The sequence below is a fragment of the Schistocerca gregaria genome, chromosome 1 (assembly GCF_023897955.1).
Source record: "Schistocerca gregaria isolate iqSchGreg1 chromosome 1, iqSchGreg1.2, whole genome shotgun sequence".
NCBI classification, from domain to species: domain Eukaryota; kingdom Metazoa; phylum Arthropoda; class Insecta; order Orthoptera; family Acrididae; genus Schistocerca; species Schistocerca gregaria.
The window spans coordinates 463515093-463536125 of NC_064920.1; the positions used below are offsets into that span (position 1 = coordinate 463515093).

Genomic DNA, 21033 nt, shown 5'->3' on the forward strand with positions numbered 1-21033 from the left:
ACTGGAATGTGTGTTGAGATCAGAAATTGTGTGATAGAAGTGGCTGAGTGGCATGGGGCGTTAACATGATGCAGCATTTTTGTCTGAGATGTCCGGCCTCACTCAACTCATGCATTTCCTGATCCTTTCTAGGACATCTTTGCAACGTCCACCATTCTTGCTGTTAAACATCTGTCTGATCTGATCGGTTTTTGAAGTTGAGGGTTTCCCTGAGGGGAGGTTCGTGTTCACTGTGTTCTAAGTCTTCCAATAAAAAACTTGTTCTCTTGATATGGAATATTCCCTATAGGCCTATTTCAACTTTTCAAAGGACTCACTGATTCCTCAACTTCAACACAAAACTGGATTGCATAATGTTGCTTTAAATTCCATTTTTCCATTTTCGTAACACACAACAAAAACACAGCTTCACTGATGGTGCTCTCAGAACTCATGTGGCGGCTATAGGAGCTGAAACTTGGACTGAACATCTGGAAGGGATGAACACAGTAGTCTACACAAGTAGAACAGTAGAACAACATAGTGTTGTCAGTCTCATTATTTTTCTCAAACACTGTGTAGGCTTTCCTTTGTTCTGAAATTACCAGTACTTTGCTGCAGTTTTGTACTTCACTGGATAGGGGTGTATTGTAAAACATTGATGTTGGGTTTTAAAACCTGCTACTGGAAATTGAATTAACAGATGTAACTTAGCTCCGTCAGTACTCATTTCAATGGTTGATATATAGTAAAATAGTGCCAAGCTTCCCTCGGTTGGTTCCACTACCTGTAACTCTGCTGCGAACTACTTCTGCACTCTGCGTAGTATGTGTAAGAACTGCTGTGGAGACAACAACTTAGAACTCAATTGCCTGTGCCCAGCATGATATGCTGCTGCTTGTAATATAGTCACTCTCATTCTTGCATCATTCAAACTGTCTGTCAGTGTTCACAGTAATCTAGCTACAGCCATTCTCCCATCAAGTGTATTTAAGTCAGTTCTGTGTCATTTCTAAATCACTATTTATGCCTTGCACAGTGTGTGCTGACTTGGTAGTTAATTCCCATAATATCTTGGGTGTCATTCAGCTTATGGTGCTGTAAGTTTGATAGTTGAGTGGTACACCATTCTGCCATGGTGCTAGTAGCATCCACTACTGCTTGTACGAGGGCTGCTATATATATTTCTGGCCTAATAATGAAAATACGAATATTTATCAACGAAAATGGTTTATTGTTTTTCAAAATATTCTCCATCAAGATTTATACACTTTTGCATGCGCTCAAACCAATTTTCGAAGCACTTTTTCCACTCCGATTGAGACACCTCCAAAACATGGTTTTTGAATGCTGCAACAGCATCTTCTGGCGACGAAAATCGTTGACCACGCATTTTTTTCTTGATGTGTGGGAATAAAAAGAAGTCATTGGGTGCCAAGTCAGGGCTGTACGGCGGATGACCCATCACTTCGACGTTTTGGCCGGTCAAAAAGGCGCTGGTTTGAGCCGATGTGTGACAGCTCGCATTGTCATGGTGCACAATGATTCGTCTCCTCTTGTTCATTTTTCGAATTTCTTCGAAGACTTCAGGCAAACAAATGGTGGTGTACCACTCAGAATTGACCGTCCTACGTTGCTCAAGCGGAACAGTCGCCACATGACCAGTTTTGCCGAAGAAACAGGCGACCATTTGCTTCGAAGTGCTTCTTCCACGAACAACTTTAGTTGGATTTGGCTCGTCTTGGAAGACCCACACGGTCGATTGCTGTTTTGTTTCGGGCTCATACCCATAGATCCATGATTCGTCACCTGTGACGATCTTATAAACGTCTTTTGAAGCACCGCGATCGTATTTTTTCAGCATTTCTTTACACCAATCCACACGAGCTTTCTTTTGAGCGATTGTCAAATTGTGCGGGATCCAACGAGAACAAACCTTTTTTACGGCCAGGTGTTCATGCAATATCGAATGTATGCTGGTGGGAGAAATGCCTAGGCATGCCTCTATCTCACGGTATGTCACATGACGGTCTTGCATTATCAGTTCACGTACGGCATCGATGTTTTCTGGCACAACGGCTGTTTTTGGACGACCTTCACGGAATTCGTCTTTGAGCGAGCGTCGGCCACGATTGAATTCGTTGTACCAGTTTTTCACAGTGCTATAGGATGGTGCTTCGTCGCCATACAAAGATTTAAGTTCATCGATGCACTCTTGTCGTGATAATCCACGTCGAAAGTTGTGAAAAATGATCGCACGAAAATGTTCACGAGTTAATTCCATTTTTGTGCCAAATTGATTTCTTCAAGTCCCTGTAAAAGAAAAAAAAATTGTCGTAAGTCAAAAAGTTCTGAGTACATTTATGCTTAAAAATGTAAAACTTTCCAATGGAAATGTCAGATTGCACCTGGCAACACTTAGTGTTGCCTAGGCCAGAAATATATATAGTAGCCCTCGTATTGATCCTACTGTGTTGTTCAAGTTCCGGATGCCCTTATTGTTGGCCATACCAAATGCTATTTTCAGCAGTTTCCCACCTGCATTTAACCACCCCTCTACTTATGTACCAGGGTTCATAGTACTAAGCTCACCACTTGCTTAATCTGTTCTCTTAGTTTTTCATATGAAAGCTGTAACACTTGGTATTACCCTTGCACTTCTGTCAAGCTGTCAGGACCCCTTTCTACATTTCTGTCAAGACTCCTTTCTGCTCATCCTGATGCAGTTCCAAAAATGCATCCTGCAATCTACACAGCTCAGTCCTCATTTTCCTTGTGTTGAAGGTCGTCTCCAGATTTGAGAGACAGGGTCTGCAAGGCTATTGCTATTCTGGCTCTGGTGAGGTGTACAATCATCAGAATCACAATATTTCTCCTGGAAGCCCATGTTGGTAAGCCACCTGAGAGGAAGGAATTTTCATCACTTTCTCTCCTTTTTCTGAAAGATGAGGCTACGTGGAATGAACAACACAACTGGAACATACAATAAAAGTAACTTTCATTGCATCCTCTGACACAATTTATCAACAAAAAAAGGGAGAGAAAACAGACCGACCCACTAAAACACGTGATATATAGGATAAAAATAAACTGGTAATACTTTTTGATAAATAAGACAAAAGAAAAATTGGTGTGCAACATAACCATATAAAGTAATCTAAAAATTTGGTCAAAACCCTAGTTATAAACATGGTCTAAGTGCATAAGGCATCCTTATGCACTTTTCTCATTACTGGCTGGTCCCTTTTTTACCTTTCTAGACCTAGTATCCCATACTGTAAAGGGTGTGGTAAAGTGGTAATGCATCCACAGCTCCCATAAATGACATAACATGCCCAAAGTGAACTGCAGAAGTTTTTGTAGGCATTTGTACATTAACATTGACAGGCAATGTCTTTTCCACCACTTGGTTACAGTTCATGGTATTGGGTTAAGATTTTCCTCATCTTACCCTGAGGTTCATTATCAAAATCAATTGACCAACCATGTAATGAGGCAACTTCCCCACAGGTTGTCCCATCTTTTTCTGGTGCCCTAAGCTTTTGTGCTGATGCATTTCACTTTTTGCAAAATGACTGCTTCCTTTTTGCAGCCATTTTTACAGATTCACCATTGGTTCCAAGCTTCAGTTTTATCACTTTGAAAGGCAAAGGTGTTTTCCTGCCATGTATTACCTCATACGGTTGAAGGCTGGTAGCTGTGTGCACTTTGGAATTGTATGCGGAAGTAATGTACTGTTGTGATTACTATTCACATAATAGCTTAACATCTCAGAAATAGCATGATGAACTGTTTCTCCATGCTCCCATTGGCTTGAGGGTGGAAAGGGCTTGTTCTAAACATATGAATGTGAAACAATTGACAGAACTGTCTTCTAAAACTGTGCACAAAATTAATGCCGTGATATGTAATTAAAGTATTTGGAATGTTAAACGTGACAACCAGTTATTCACCGTTGTTAGTGCTACCATACTTCTTTGCTTGTCAGAAATTGAAGTCATCACTATGAACCATGAGGAGCGGCCTATTATGCTCAATATGTACCAACAACTCGCTGGTGTCCCGTGAAATCAGGCCATGTCAGCTCGAGTGTTTTAGTGCTTGCATGCCCCAGTGCTGTGCCGAGTGGTGCTGGTGCTTTCCACCTCCCTCCTCACTTTCCTCTCGTGTAGTGGTTTTAGTTGCATTTGTATGACAGCGACAGCAGTTGCTCTTGCATCGTCTTTGGTGCACTGAAGTATCCATTTGAAATCTTATTAAATGGGACAATGTTAAACTGTCTTGCGAGCATTCAGCATGAACAGGAAAGGTTCACATTTAGGTATGTCATTTTTAATGCTCAGTGGGAAGGTCCATATTTGTTTATAAATTCTGATGGGAAAGCACTGTTCTTAATATGCTGTTCTACTGTAAATATCTAAGTATCGACAGTGCGCCATCACTGTGAAAATAAATGTTCCTCAGGGATTGTTGGACCAGACAGAAGTGAACTGATTACTAAATTAAAATCAGAATTGCCACAATCTGAAGAGATAAGCCTAGTTTATAACGCTCATTTTGAAAGAAAAACAAAAATATACTTTTTTGTAATTGTACTCATATATAAACTTGCACTGTTTCTCTTTATATATTGTTGTTAAACTAAAGTATGAGACTGTTTTGTGTGGTAACATTTTAAAGCTAATTATTGCTGTTGTTGTCGCACAGACATCTGAGATTAATTGCTCATTGGAAAGTGCAGTTCAAGCAAGCTACATTGTTGCACTGAAAATTCCAAAAAATGGAAGTCCTTTTATGGATGGCCAATTTGCAAACAAGTATCTGAACATACAGTTTCTCAAAGAGTGCAAGAAATTGATGTGCAGTTAAAGGAGCAGTTGTAGAGTACTCAGTTGCCCTTGATGAGAACACTGACAGTCGTAGCATCACTCAACTAAAAATTTTCATAAGGGGTGTCAAAAAAAGATTTCACTGTTACTGAGGAACTGTTAGATGTTATTTCTTTGAAAAGTACAGAACTGAGGAAGGTATTTTCCTGGCTGTAGAGGTGGTTTTGAACAATATGCAGTTGTTACTCGAGCGCCTGTACAGCACTGTAACTTACAGAGCCCCAGCAATATTGTCGGAAGGGGTAGGTTTTGTAGGGCTTATAAAAAAAAAGTGCCAATGCCAGGCTTCCCTTAATTTTGACAATCCACTGTCTTTTACATCAAGAACAGCTATGTGCAAAGGTTTTCCACAACTTTAGGCCAATCATGGATAAAGTTGCAGAAATTGTGAATTATTATAGAAAGCAAGACTTGAAACATTGGAAATTTAAATGATTTTTGGAGGATCTTGAATCAGTTCACAAAGACATTCCTTTTTATTGTGCCTTACAATGGTTAAGTTGCTCAAAAGTATGCTCAGTATTTTCAGTTTGAGATAAGAAATAGCTCTGTTCACTGATATGAAAAGTTCTCCACAGTCAGAGTTGGACGATGAGCAATGGATCACTGACTTCACTTTCATGAATGATGTCACGGGTATTTACATGATTTAAATATCTCATTTCAAGGTAAAAATTAATTAGTTGGTACTATGTGTGACCATATTGAAAGTTCAAATTGCAGCTTTTGCTTTTAAAAAGTCAGCTTCAAAGATGACATTTGGACAATTTTCCCTCACTAAAATCCTTGAATTTAGGTTTTTGTGAACTCATCATTGAGTACACAAAAGCATTTGTCATTGGGCAAAGAATTTGGAGATAGGTTTGAAGAAATGAGACAAGTAAAACCTGCACTCAAAAAGTTTTGATGATGCCTTTTTCGGTGCACTACAGTGTGATTCAATTTTGGCAGACCACGGTGTTGGTCAATAAGAATTCCTGAGGATTCATGCCCTTGTCCTGAAGTGTGTTGCTACGTCTGGAACAATGTTCATTTGTGAACAATGTTTTCAGTTATGAATATTAACAAAACAAAAACAAGGTCAAGTTTAATGCTTCGTTGGAAGCTATACATCAAATTGCAACTGCCAAAAAATGGTTCCAAATATCAGAAAGTAAGTGGATTCAAAGTGATGCCAAAGATGAAGAAAGAATGTTTTAAATTTGTGCAGAATAAGAAACGCAATAAAATTATTTTTTTCTGTCTGTACGCAAAACTGGCATTAGCATGGCTCACATCTCACTAAGTGCTGCTGCAACACATTCCCCTCCTATCTTTGCCACAACAAGTGCTTTGTCTGCCTCCCTCACCTTCCCAAACCCCACCAGCACTACAGCAGAGCACAGGTGCTTTTACCGGTACCGGCAGGCGCTCACAAAGCATCTGAGTTGGTGTGGCCTGTGTTGAATGGTCGTAAAATACACAATCCTATCATTTCGAATAGTTTTGACCTTTCTGGTAGTCTTTGTAATGGAATGGGTCAGTGACTTAAAGATCAGCCCATTGTGCATGAGGTAACACAGTTTCTAACATATTGCCCAACATCCAGCTTCCTAGTCCTCCAAACTTTTTCAACCGCCCACCGTTAGTTGCCCTGGAACCACAAGTACTTCATCCCAGAATGCTATGGGTACCACACCATGTATGCTCCACACCTTGTTGTTGTGCACAATAAGCCATCATGTGTTCTGAACTGTAGCTGTGATCTGAATACCTAACACTAATATCAAAAACAAAGATTCCAAGACTTACGAAGCGGGAAAGCGCCGGCAGACAGGCACATGAACAAAACACACAAACACACACACAGAATTACGAGCTTTCGCAACTGGCAGTTGCTTCGTCAGGAAAGAGGGAGGGAGAGGGAAAAATGAAAGGATGTGGGTTTTAAGGGAGAGGGTAAGGAGTCATTCCAATCCCGGGGGCGGAAAGACTTCCCTTAGGGGAAAAAAAGGACAGGTGTGCACACGCACACACACACACACACACACACACACACACACACACACACACACACACACACACGTGCGAATATGAAAAGATTTAATAACAACAATGTTATGAAAAGTATAGATCGCTATTCACTATATAGAGAGTCTGGCCAATGGTCATGTGTGGGTTGAGTTGTGCATGTCTGGATCTACGAGGGTCAGTCAAAAAGTAATGCCTCCTATTTTTTTTTCTACGTTTAATTGTCAGGAAATTTAAATGCAATTACATAGGTTGAAAACCACAACATTGAGGATCATTTTGTCATTTTTCAATGTAATCTGCGCCCATCTCTACAGTTTTGGTCCATCTTTGAACAAGGGGATGTATCCCAGCACGGTAAAAATCACAGCTCTGCTTCCTAAGCCATTGACGCACGGATGTTTTGACGGCCTTCTCATCTTCAAAATGAATCCCACGATGAGCTTCTTTTAGTGGCCCGAACAGATGGAAGTCTGATGGTGCCAGGTCAGGGCTGTATGGGGAATGAGGCAAAACTTCCCATCCAATTTTGACAATCTCGTCAGAGGTGTGACGACTGGTGTGTGGTCTTGCATTGTCATGCAAAAGAAGAACATCTGCCATTGATTTTGTTGGGCAAACTCGCTGAAGACGTGCTTTAAGTTTTTTGAGGGTTGTGACGTATTGAACAGAATTTATTGTGCATCCCTGCTCCAAAAAATCAACGAGAATCACACCCTCTGTATCCCAGAAAACTGTTGCCATAACTTTCCCTGCCGATTGCACAGTTTTGAATTTTTTCTTCCTCGGCGAGCTTGTGTGACGCCACTCCATTGACTGCCTCTTTGATTCGGGTTCAAAAAAATGCACCCATGTTTCGTCCCCGGTCACAATTTTTTTCAGAAACTCATCTCCCTCCAAACGGAAGCGCTGAAAGTGTTGGGAGGCTATTGTTTTCCTTGCCTCTTTATTCTGATCGGTTAACATTCTTGGAACCCACCGTGCACAAACTTTTGAGTACCCCAATTGTTTAATAATCGTGATCACACTGCCTTTACTAAGAGAAATAATGCGACACACTTCATCTGCAGTCACCCGACGGTCACCACGAATGATGTCATCAACTTGCTGAATGTTGTGTGGAGTCACTGCACTCACCGGCCTGCCGCTCCGCTTTTCGTCAGTCAACGGTGTTTGCCCTTCAGCTTCCTTACGACGACGAACCCATCGTCTAACAGTGCTGACATCCACTGTCACAACACCATACACCTTCTTCAGTCTTTCATGAATGCGTATGGGCGTTTCACCTTCTGCATTCAAGAATTCAATCACACAACGCTGTCTCAAACGAACATCGATGTCGGCCATCTTACAAACTTCTGCTGTGCTGCCACCTGTTGACACAGAAAGTTACTACTGCAGTGGATTGCAGAAGAAGGTTTGAGGAATGGCGCCAAATTCAAATTTTTCACTTAACTTAATTTTTTTAAGTAGAAAAAAATGGGAGGCATTACTTTTTGACCGACCCTCGTATGTGTGTTTTCTATGTTAGAAGGAGGCCTGTCTGCAGTTCAACATCTCTCCTATATGGTGTGTAGCAATCTTCCCATTTCAAAATATTGTCATTGAAAAGATGTAAAATATTATCTGCTTTGGATTGCTTTGCTCTTTATATTAAACAATTCTCTGTTTTTTTTCTTTCTTTCCAGGATCTGCTAACACAAAAGGATCTTCCAGAGTCAGATTTGTTGTTAGAAATGTCTGCTCGTATAGATGCTGAAAAACAGTTAAAACTTGCTCAAGATTCTGTTTACAAGCTTGAAGGAGCTCTTGAGACAGAAATTAACCCTTTAGAGTTGCGCACAAAAATTTTGCCTGATGTGAAAAAGTTGCGACGTAAGTCATAATGTTATCTGAATTTCTCTCCTTGTAACTCTAATTTTGTGTTATTCCTTGATCATATTGTTTTGTAATGATATGAATGCCATATATTTTTTCCCCTGTGGCTTATGTTACTATTAAAATAAAAAAATTAAATTCTTAAATATGTACTGAATGAACCATAACTACAGTTTCCACTTTACAGTATTTTGCAGCTGTTATGTGCAGTTGTTATTGAACTATTATAAAGAGTTGCTCTTTTAGACACAAATCTTTAAAATTAAAAGAAAAAATTTTATTTGGCTTGTATTAATTGTGGCAGGTGGAGACTATATAATATGCAGAATTGGATAAACAGTAGAAACTAACACACAATACTCTGTTGGATTGCTTTGGACATATAGAACAGCTCAATTCCTCCTAGAGATTGATGTAAATTATATACAACAGTATAAGGAAAAGGTAGATAGCAGCTTACCATAAGGTGACATATTATTAAGTTGCAGACAGGCACAATTAAAAGACACTTACACATTAGCTTTTGGCCACAGCCTTCATCACAAAAAGAAAGACAAACAAAACACACATCATGCATTAACACAAGCAAGTACACCTTGTGCACACATAAGTGCCAACTTTGGCAGTTCAGACCAGAATGTGATTGTGTGTGTGTGTGTGTGTGTGTGTGTGTGTGTGTGTGTGTGTGTGTGTGTGTGTGAATTATTTTTATAAATGTCTGGTTTAATGTTATGTTCTTTGACTTACAAAAGGCATTCAGTACAATTTTTCACTGTTGTTTAGCAAAGACAATACAAATGTTCTAAGTATTGAGCCAGATTTGTGACTGGATTGAGGACTTCCTTGCAGACAGAAACCAACGTCTCATACCTAACAATTGACAGATGCAAAGATAATTCTGGGAAGTGTTAAAAGTCTGTTGCTGTTTACAATTTCTGTTAAATATCTGGTGCCTAATGTCAGATTTATAAGAAGGTTGCAATGCCAGAAGACTAGTAAAATGCAGAAATACCTGTAGAGGACCAACGGATAATGCAGAGAAAGGGAGCTGACCCTGAATGTAAATAAATGTAATATACTGTGTGCAAGTAGGTGGAGAGATACACTACTGTTCAATTACACTACAACAGTATTGTATAGTGTGTAGGAGTAACTGTCCCGAGTGAACTGGACTGAAATGACCCAATGAAACAAATAGTACAAAAGGAGATGCCAGGCTGAAATTCATTGGTAAAATCTTAAAGAAATGTGATTTATCCTGAATACTGTTCACCTGTCAGTGACTCTTACCAGGTTGAATTGTTAGAAGAGATTGAGAAGATAGAGATGATTGCATGAAGACATCTCCAAATGTTGGCATACCATCAAGAAAAGTAAAGTACGTGGAGGAAGGGTACCTCTGACAGAGAGGTAGATATAGAGTTACACCATGGCTGCTGTGGATATCTCACAATTCAGAAAACAAATTGGTAAGAATTTCCCAAAATTCAAAAATAAACATAAAAAAATCATCAGAACAGAAAAATGTAAATTCAAGCACACAATGCTGATTGAAATTGATAGACTTCATAAAAAATAATTACCAGAAACTACTGCAATAAATTTAAAGAACAGCTCCATAATTATCAAGCCCACAAGATAATGTGTGAGCTTATAGCAGGCTATTTTCAAAACTTATTAAATTGCGAAAGTACCATTTACCAATTCACTTTTGAGACATCTACCACTAGCTGGACTGATCACCTCTCACATTCAAATAAATGAGACAAATAATGCACAACTTGAGGAACACTAAGACACAAGGAAAAGACTGAATAATTGCAGAAATGTTGAGAGTAGGAGTCTGTGTTCTGATTCAGAAATATTACAGGACATCTGGTGTAGTGAGAAAATCGCTAAAGAATGGAAGTGCCAGTTAATCCACTCACTTCATTCATACAAAAGAGAAAGAGTCAGATATAAACAATTATACTACTGACCATTAAAATAGCTACACCAAGAAGAAATGGAGATGATAAACAGGCATTCAGTGGACAAATGTATTATACTAGAACTGACATGTGATTACATTTTCACGCAATTTGGGTCCATAGATCGTGAGAAATCAGTACCCAGAACAACCACCTCTGGCCATAATAACGGCCTTGATATGCCTGGGCATTGAGTCAAACAGAGCTTGGATGGCGTGTACAGGAACAGCTGCCCATTCAGCTTCAACGCAATACCACAGTTCATCAAGAGTAGTGACTGGCATATTGTGACGAGCCAGTTGTTCAGCCACCATCGAGCAGACATTTTCAGTTGAGAGATCTGCAGAATGTGCTGGCCAGGACAGCAGTCGAACATTTTCTGTATCCAGAAAGACCCGTACAGGACCTGCAACATGTGATCATGAATTACCCTGCTGAAATGTAGGGTTTTGCAGGGATCGAATGAAGGGTAGAGCCATGGGTCGCAACACATCTGAAATGTAACGTCCACTGTCCAAAGTGCCATTAATGCGAACAAGTGGTGACCGAGACGTGCAACCAATGGCACCCCATACCTACACGCTGGGTGATACACCAGTATGGCAATAACGAATACTTGCTTCCTATGTGCATTCACCGTGATGTCGCCAAATACGGATGCAACCATCATGATGCTGTGAACAGAACCTGGATTCTTCTGAAAAAATGACGTTTTGTCATTCATGCACCCAGGTTTGTCATTGAGTACACCATCTCGTCTGTGGAAGACCTTCAATGCAAAAGATAGCAGATAATGCTTGGATGGTGGCAGATGAAGTCGTGGAAGACATCCGGACAACAAAAGGAAAATTACTGAATGTATCTACCACAACCAACCATCGAGCATTCCAGAATGGACCAGCAAAATCGATGTGTAAGCGTTGCCAAGGGGAAGTGGCTTTTGGCTATGCAAAGAATTTCTGCGGTGGTGCTGATTGTTGTTTGGCACACACTATGCAAGAAGAGCTCATATTCGTAATCGTGGCATCGATTCCGAACCAAGTACAGTGCTGATGAGCAAGTTGTTTCATCCTCACTATACCCCAATGTCCTTGGTGGAGAAGCTGTAAGACAGAGGACTGTAATGAACGTGGACCCTGGACTGATCATTATCAGAACGCAACAGCAAAACTCCCCATCGTACAAACAGTCTCTTTTTGTGAGCAAAAAATCGGCGAACCAACGGGTCCCCGATCCGTGACATTGACAAGGGCCATTGCGTAGCAACAAAACGCAGAACGGGAGCAAGGACAGGGTCGGCAGCTGTGGCTGTAGCTACACGATGAAAATCAATCGGAAACGATTTGACCACGTCATCGGTTTCCACATCAATGAACATGGACACAAGTTCGGAGGAATCGAATGCCCTATCCTCAGCAACAGGCAAGCGGGACAACGCATCAGCGTTTCCGAGTTTGGCAGTGGACCGATACAAGATATCGTAGCGGTACTGCCAGAGGAAAATAGACCAGCGAATGAATTTCTGCGCTGTACGTGGAGGTACAGGCTTGGTCGGATGAAAAAGCAATGTCAAAGGTTTGTGGTCTGTGATTTTGGTAAAGTGACGACCATACAAGAAATCATGAAACTTTGTAACACCAAATATGAGATCCAATGCTTCCTTCTTGATCTGCGAATAATTTCTTTGAGCAGACGAGAGCAGTTTGGACGCAAAGGCAATAGGGCAATCGTGCGATCCATCTTTGTGCGTAAGCACAGCACCGATCCCGAAATCCGATTAATCCACCATCAACAAGAGGGGCTTCTGGGGATCGAATGGCGTAAGGCAAGTATTGGAAAGCAACGCCGATTTCAACTGGCATAAGGCGCATTCACTCTCCACTGTCCAGACGAACGGAACACCCTTACGGTGTAAGCGATGAAGCGGAGCTGAAATGGAAGAGGCGTGTGGTATATAACGGTGATAATAATTAATTTTTCCCAACACACTCTGTAGCTGCTTCAAATTCTGCAGCGAAGGCAAGTCTTGTATGGTACAAAGGTGCGTGGGACTGGGATGTATGCCTCGGGCATTGAGTACATGTCCCAAGTATGGCAAGTCCCAAGCAAAAAACACACATTTGTCCTTTCGCAAGTGGCGACCATGTTGTCACAAGACCTGAAATAATGTTCTGAGATTGGCCAAATGTTCTTCTTCCATCTTTCCAGAGATCACAATATCGTCCAGATAATTTTCTGCAGTAGGGACCGACGCACAAACAGTTTGTAGATATTGCTGAAACAATGCAGGGGCGGATGCACACCCAAATGGCAGTCGTTTGAATTGATACAAACCAAGATGCGTGTTAACCACCAAAACGCGCTGGGATTCTTCGTCCGCCGGTATTTGCAAGTACGCATCTGCTAGGTCCAACTTCGAAAAATATGTGCCGGGGCACAGTTTGTCAAAAAGATCTTCCGGGCGAGTAAAGGAAAAGTTGCAACACTAGTTGTGGATTCACTGTTGCCTTGAAGTCCACACAAAGTCTCAACTTTCCCAAAGGTTTTGGCAAAATTACTAAGGGTGATGCCCAGAGAGAAGCCCGCACATGTTCAATTACACATTGTGATTCCAAATCGTGTAATGCATGGGGAACATTGTGCGCTCTGAAAAATTTCACTTCCAAATGTGCTTTATAGTTCTTAGCGCAACCGAGGCCCGGTGCAAAAATGTCTGCAAATTCTTCAAATAGACGAGAAACATTGTTTGAAGGCACTGTCTGGTTCACTGATAGGACTTGATTTACTATAGACAAGTTAAACAACTGAAATAAATTGAAACCAAACAAGTTCACTGCAGAAGAAGAACGAAGGACGTACAATGACACAAGGTTTGTTTGTCCTTTGTATGTTGCAAGAAGGCTGCACTGTCCTAACACAGGGATCTCGTGACCTGAATAGCTAGTGAACTTAACATTTGTGGCACGCAACAGAGGTGTGCCCAGCCGTTTGTAATTGTCTTTGTTGATCAGTGAAACTGCAGCTCCGGTATCAAGCTGGAATGGTATCACTTTGCCGTTAATGTCCAAGTCCACAAAAAGTTTATTGTGTTGCTGATGACAAGAGCGACTGTCTCATGCAACGTGAACTGACACTGGTACATAACCACTTGCGACTTGACGGGAGTTCCGGCGATGTCGACGCACACTAGTTTTGGGACGAACACAGTCGCTGTTAGAGAGAGTGGCACTGGGCGGAGTAGAATGAACTACATGAATTTCCATGGGCGAAGTTTCACGAGCCTGAGTATCCTTGGTTCGATTCCGATTCCGGCGTGAAGCAAAGGGCCTGGAACGGTTTTGAGCTTCCGACCTGAGCTTTATCTGGCAAACACTCTGAACATGCCCTTTTTTATTACAATAAAAGCAAAGAGCTTGGTGTGACGGGCAATTCTCACAATAATGTTTAGTAGCACACTGCGGGCATGATTTGATCACTGCATTTGCTTGCTGGCGCGGCTCACGTGGCTGAGAGCCTGGCGGCAACGGTGTGGCCGGGTGCGAGGGCTGTTTACTGCTCCATGCAACTCGCCCGGTGGGCTGGTTAACCTGACACACTGCTGGCAAAATTTCAAATGATTCCTGAGCAAAGTTAAGTGTGTCCTGCCGATCCAATATGTCCATCACTTGTTGAAGGGAGGGATTTACTAGTTTTAAAATCTGTTCCCTTATACGAACATCAAAAACGTTCTGTGCAATTGCATCACATACCATAGTATCTGAATAAGGGAGTCCACATTGACACTTAAAAGCACAATCCCTAGTAAGGCCTTGCAAGGTTGCAACCCACTCTCGATTAGTCTGACCTGCTGTACGTTTTGTACGAAAGAAGGTATACCTGTTTACAACTACATTGCCTGATTCTTTGAAATATGCATCTAATGCAGACAAAATCTCTTCGTAGGACAGAGTTGCTATGTCGCGTCGTGGAAATAATTTGACTGTCACACGGTACGTGGTCACCCCTACTGATGATAACAAAAAGGGCTGCCGCTCGTTACCTTGAATTCTGTAGGCGGCGAGATGGAATCCAAATTGGCGCGACCACTCCGTCCAGCTTTCCAGTGCAGCATCAAAAGGTCGAAAAGTGGGTGCAACAGCGTGTTGTGGCTGCGTTAGCGGTGGAGCGGCTGCTGCCGCATCGTTTTGCATCGCACGTTGACCCTGGACGAGCTGTCCAAGGGCATCCAGTAAGGCCTGCGTCTGCTGATTCTGTAAGCGATAAAATTTGGACAGTACATCTGGAGATTGTGGCGAAGCCATTACACAAGTAAATCAGGGCAATTTAGATAAGAACAATTTTACTCTCGTCGCCAATGTTGTGGTTAGCAGGAGAGCCAACACCGTGTTACTAAAGGAGGCCTAAATGCACGCATTTAAGCTCACGCAGGCTGGCGTGAGGTCTGGAACATGACAAGGGAATTAGAATTGAGAAAAACGGACGTAGCTGTTGGAATACTTAACTTTAATCCATTAATGATGCACGTCGCTTGTGACAGTACATGATTCACAACATCAATGGTAACTGATAATGGCGCCTTGCTAGGTCATAGCAAATAATGTAGCTGAAGGCTATGCTAACTATCGTCTCGGCAAATGGGAGCATAGAAGTCAGTGAACCATCGCTAGCAAAGTCGTCTGTACAACTGGGCGAGTGGTAGGAAGTCTCTCTAGACCTGCCGTGTGGCGGCACTCGGTCTGCAATCACTGATAGTGGCAACACGCGGGTCCGACGTATACTACCGTACTGCGGCCGATTTAAAGGCTACCATCTAGCAAGTGTGGTGCCTGGCGGTGACACCACAGTTCTCTTTTCTCCAGAGGTCTCTTTAATTTTCCTGTGGGCAGTATTTGTCTTGCCCTTAGTGATACTTGCTTCTAAATCCTCATATTAGTCCTCTAGCCAACACTCCTTAGCCATTTTGCACTTCCTGTCAGTCTCATTTGTGAGACATTTGTATTCCTTTTCGCCTGCTTCATTTATTGCAGTTTTATATCTTCTCCTTTCATCCATTAAATTCAATATTTCTTCTGTTACCCATGAATTTCTATTAGCCTTCGTCTTTTTACCTACTTGATCTTCGCCTGCCTTCACCATTTCATCTCTCAAAGTTGCCCATTCTTCTTCTACTATATCTCTTCCCCGTTCTTGTCAGTTGTTCCCTAATGCTCTCACTGAAACTCGCTACAGCCTCTGGTTCTTCAAATTTATCCAGGTCCCATCTCATTAAATTCCTACCTCTTTGCAGTTTCTTCAGTTTTAGTCTACAGTTCATAACCAATAAATTGTGGTCAGAATCCACATCTGCCACTGGAAATGTCTTGCAATTTAATACCTGGTTCTTAAATCTCTGTCTTACTATTATATAATCCATCTAAAACCTTCCAGTGTCTCCAGGCCTCTTCCACAGATACAGCCTTTTTTCATGGTTCTTAAACAGATGTTAGTTATGATTATGTTATACTTTGTGCGAGATTCTACCAGGCAGCTTCCTCTTTCATTCCTTACCCCCCAGTCCATTTTCACCTACTACTTTTCCTTTTCTTACTATTGAATTCCAGTCACCCATGACTATTAAATTTTCACCTCCCTTAACTATCTGAATAATTTGTATTATCATATCACATATTTTTTCAATCTCTTCTTCATCTGCGGAACTAGTTGGCATATAACCTTGTACTGTTGTGGTAGGCGTGGGCTTCGTATCTGACTTGGCTAAAATAAAGCATACACTATGCTGTTCATAGTAGCTTATTCGTGTTCCTATTTTTTTGTTAATTATTAAACCTACTACTGTATTACCTGTACTTGATTTTGTATTTATAACCCTGTATTCACCTAACCAGGAATCTTACTCCTCCTGCCATCAAACTTCACTAATACCCACTATATCTAACTTTAACCTATCCATTTCCATTTTTAAATTTTCTAACCTACTTGCCTGATTAAGCTATATGACATTCCACACTCCGATCCATAGAACAACGTTTTATTTTTGCTGATAACAATGTCCTCCTGAGGAGTCCTCACCTGGAGATCTGAATGGGGGACTTTTTTACCTCAGGAACATTTTACCCAAGAGGGCACCATCATCATTTAACTGTACAGTAAAGCTGCATGCCCTTAGGAAAACTTAGGCCTGTAGCTTCCCGTTGTATTCAGCCATTTCCAGTACCAGCACAGCAAGGCTGTTTTGGTTACTGTTACTAGACCGGATCAGTGAATCATCCAGACTGTTACCCCTACAACTACTGAAAAGGCTGCTGCTCCTCTTCAGGAACCACATGTTTGTCTGGCCTCTCAACAGGTACCCCTCCGTTCTGGTTGCACCTACGGTGCAGCTATCTGTACCGCTGAGACACATAAGCCTCCCAACCAATTGGGAGGTCCATAGTTCAATGGGGGAGGGGGAGATCGGAAGTGTAAAGCTCGCAAAAATAAAATATTCCTGTTAGTTTTATTATTGGTCACAGCTTGTATATCAGGATGAGGATGGCAGGCTGAGGACTGGAGTCACCCAAATACAAAGCCACTCTGCACAAAACAGTGTGCCCACATTCAGTTTATCACTATTGATACTGTTTTGTTTATGCAGTCTTGCAAATAAATTATTTAATAATGTAAAACAATATCAATCACTGTCTACCTTACATGCATGTTATTTAATGATATAACACTACTTGACAGCAGGACCATTATGAAAATGTTTGGTTTCCTTTTTATGTATTACAACTTCCCATTTGCTTGCCTGAAAAACTGAGTCAGCTTCCTTCTGTAATCAGTAAGATTTTGAGCTTAGGAAGAGTATAATATATTATTATTATCATCCATTACAGAACTCGCCTGGAAAGCTGTGCATGTTAAAGTTCCGCTTTCGGGATGGGGAGTTCCACTGGCCCCAGAGTAAATCCTTCCAGCAGATTAATAGAGAGGATCAGTGTGCACCCTGGATGCAGTTTTTAGGCAGTTTCCCACCTCCCACCAGGCTGGTACGCACATCCTGCCTCAGTTACATGATTCACAGACATTTAGAAAACTTGTGCCCTCTTTTACACAGACACATGAGGTACACATATTCTGTCCTGGGGAGGTAATGAGGGAAACAACAGGAAGGGTGTCCGGCTACCTCTGAAATTAACATCCGTAAATAACCCTGCACTGATTTGGGGCAGAGACGTAAGAAGAAGAAACTATTATCATGTACAGAGATATGGTGTAAGGCTTCCCAGAAGAGAAAAGAAAAAATTATAATGTAAAAATATATTATAAATTGACATAATGTTCTATTGTTATTGGTTTTTACTTATGTTACATTTTTTTACCAAATCTCTACTCTGTATCATCTCAATTATCCTCCACTATATAAAATGTATTGCTCAGCAGGTACATTTTAAACTTTGTTTATGAATCTCCTTTGGAATTTTTTTAACAATTTTTTTCCCCTGGCAGAAAATACTGTTTTGAGTTATATATTTATTCATTAAATTGAGTCTAGATTTTGTCCCATGTTCATGGGCAGAGCTCTTTTTGCAGTTATTGTCAAGATTATTTTTGATGATTTCTGTTTATTTGTGTGACATTTATTCTGAAAGCTAGGGTTTTTTACATGTCTTATTTTCTTCTGGTAGGTGCAAAGAAGTTTGATTTGAGTACAGTTTCATGTTAGAGACACTTTCCTTTGTAGATGTTTCTATTGTTAGAATGACTCTGTTGCCTGTTCCTGCCTTATATCATTATTGTATAACTATAATACTAATTTCAAGCAGTGGAAAATCCAGGATCGAATGTAACAATACCAGAGAAGGAAAGTTGCTACTCACCATACAGTGGAGATGCTGATTCACGATAGGCACAATAAAAAGATTCACAAAATCATAGCATTCGGCCATTAAGGCCTTTGTCAGCAGAAGACACGTGCACACACACACACACACACACACACACACACACACACACACACACACACACACACACACAACTTGCATACAGGTCTGCAGTCTCAGAGAGCTGAAACTACACTGTGAGCAGCAGCACCAGTGCTTGATGGGAGTGGCGACTGGGTGGGGTTGAGGAGGCTGGAGAGGGGGGGGGGGGGGGAGGGGCAGGGATAGTATGGTGGGAATGGCGGACAGTGAAGTGTTGCAGTTTAGATGGAGGGCAGGAGAGAAGGTGCAGAGGGGGAAGGGGTAAGAAGCGGATAGGAGAGAAATCTTTGCTATCTGGACTGAAGGTGAGGACACCATATCCACATTCCTCCAGAACCTCAACAACCTCTCCCCCATTTGCTTCACCTGGTCTTACTCAACCCAACAAGCCGCCTTCCTAGATGTTGACCTCCATCTCAGAGATCGCTACATCAGTACCTCCATCCATATCTAACCTACTAACCACCAGTAATACCTTCACTTCGACAGCTGCCACCCATTCCATACCAAGAAGCCCCTTCCGTACATCCTAGCCCCCCTTGGTCGTCGCATCTGCAGTGACGAGCAGTCCTTCTCTAAATATACTGAGGGTCACACTGAAGCCTTCACTGACCATAATTATCCTGCCATCCTTGTACAAAAACAAATCTCCCATGCCTTATTTTTCCTGTCTCCCACCACTTCCCAAAGTCCCACAGTCCGGCCACAGAGGAGCATTCCCCTCGTAACTCAGTACCATTTGGGACTGGAGCAACTGAATTACATTCTCCGCCAGGGTTTCGATTACCTCTCATCATGCCCTGAAATGAGAAATGTCGTACCCTCTATCCTTCCCACCCCTCCTACCATGGTATTCCGCTGTCCACCGAACTTACACAAAATACTCCCAATCCCTTACCTCATGTCTCATACCCCTGTAATAGACCTAGATGCAAGACCTGTCCCATACATCCTCCTACCACCACCTATTCCAGTCAGGTCACTAACATCACCTATCCCATCAAAGACAGGGATACCTGTGAAACCGGTTGTGTGATTTACAAGCTAAGCTGCAACCACTGTGCTGCATTCCATGTAGGCATGACAACCAGCAAGCTGTCTGTCCGCATGAACGGCCACCGACAAACTGTGGCCAAAAAACAAGTAGACCGCCATGTTGCCGAACACGCTGCCAAACATGATACCCCTCATCTCAATGACTGCTTCACAGCCTGTGCCATATGGATCCTTCCCACCAACATCAGTTTTTCTGAATTGCGCAGGTCGGAACTCTCCCTCCATTACATCTTACGTTCCTGTAACCCTCCTGGCCTCATCCTTCGTTAGTCACTGTCCTCACCCATCCAGCCCCCTCCCTGTTCCCATTTCAGCACTACACAGCCATCATTTCACCGCCACTCCCAGGCTTTTAATTTCTTTTTATTTCTCTCCTTTCCGTTACTTACCTGTTCCCTCCTACACTCCTTCTCCCCTGCCCTCTGTCTAAACTGCAACACTTCACTGTCCGCCACTCCCACCATACTATCCTTCCCCCTCCCCGCCCCAGCCTCCTCATCTCCACCCAGTCGCCACTCCCATCATGCACTGGTGCTGTTGCTCGCATTGTAGTTTCAGCTGCAGATGTGTGTGCAAGTTGCGTTCACGTGTGTGTGTGTGTGTGTGTGTGTGTGTGTGTGTGTGTGTGTGTGTGTGTGTGTGTGTGTTGCGTGTCTACTGCTGACAAAGGCCTTAATGGCCGAAAGCTATGATTGTGTGAATCTTTTTATTTATCGCGACTCAGCATCTCTGCTATATGGTGAGTAGTAATTTTCCTTCTCTGGTATGTTAATATACTTATTTCTTTTTCTTGGTAAATGCATACTGAGTGTACTTTTGCCTTTTATGTTTTAGTGTCTTTCCTTTCTCTTTACACCCTTCATGTTTTTCCCAGACCATTTTCTTAGCACACGTTGTTCTTTCCCAAGAAAGCATTTACTGATACTGAAGATAAGATATTCACTAACAAAGGTTCCAAGACTTACCAAGTGGGAAAGCGCTGGTAGACAGGCACAATAAAATAACACACAAACACACACACAAAATTTCGAGCTTTCGCAACCGGCGGTTGCTTCATCAGGAAAGAGGGAAGGAGAAGGAAAGATGAAAGGATGTGGGTTTTAAGGGAGAGGGTAAGGAGTCATTCCAATCCCGGGAGCGGAAAGACTTACCTTAGGGGGAAAAAGTATATTTATGTCTGCTTGTGTCTGTATATGTATGGATGGACATGTGTGTGTGTGCGCGAGTATATACCTATCCTTTTTTCCCGCTAAGGTAAGTCTTTCCGCTCCCGGGATTGGAATGACT

General features: G+C 41.9%; 1 protein-coding gene across 3 annotated transcripts in view; it reads left to right on the forward strand.

Moving 5' to 3' along the window:
• Positions 1-21033, forward strand: part of LOC126352582 (pleckstrin homology domain-containing family D member 1-like) — a 184620-nt gene that overhangs the window by 144352 nt on the left and 19235 nt on the right. For all 3 annotated transcript variants that reach the window (XM_050002698.1, XM_050002700.1, XM_050002699.1), the window contains one exon: positions 8567-8753. In XM_050002698.1, coding sequence (XP_049858655.1) covers positions 8567-8753 — 187 coding nt within the window. The remainder of the gene's footprint in view (positions 1-8566; positions 8754-21033) is intronic.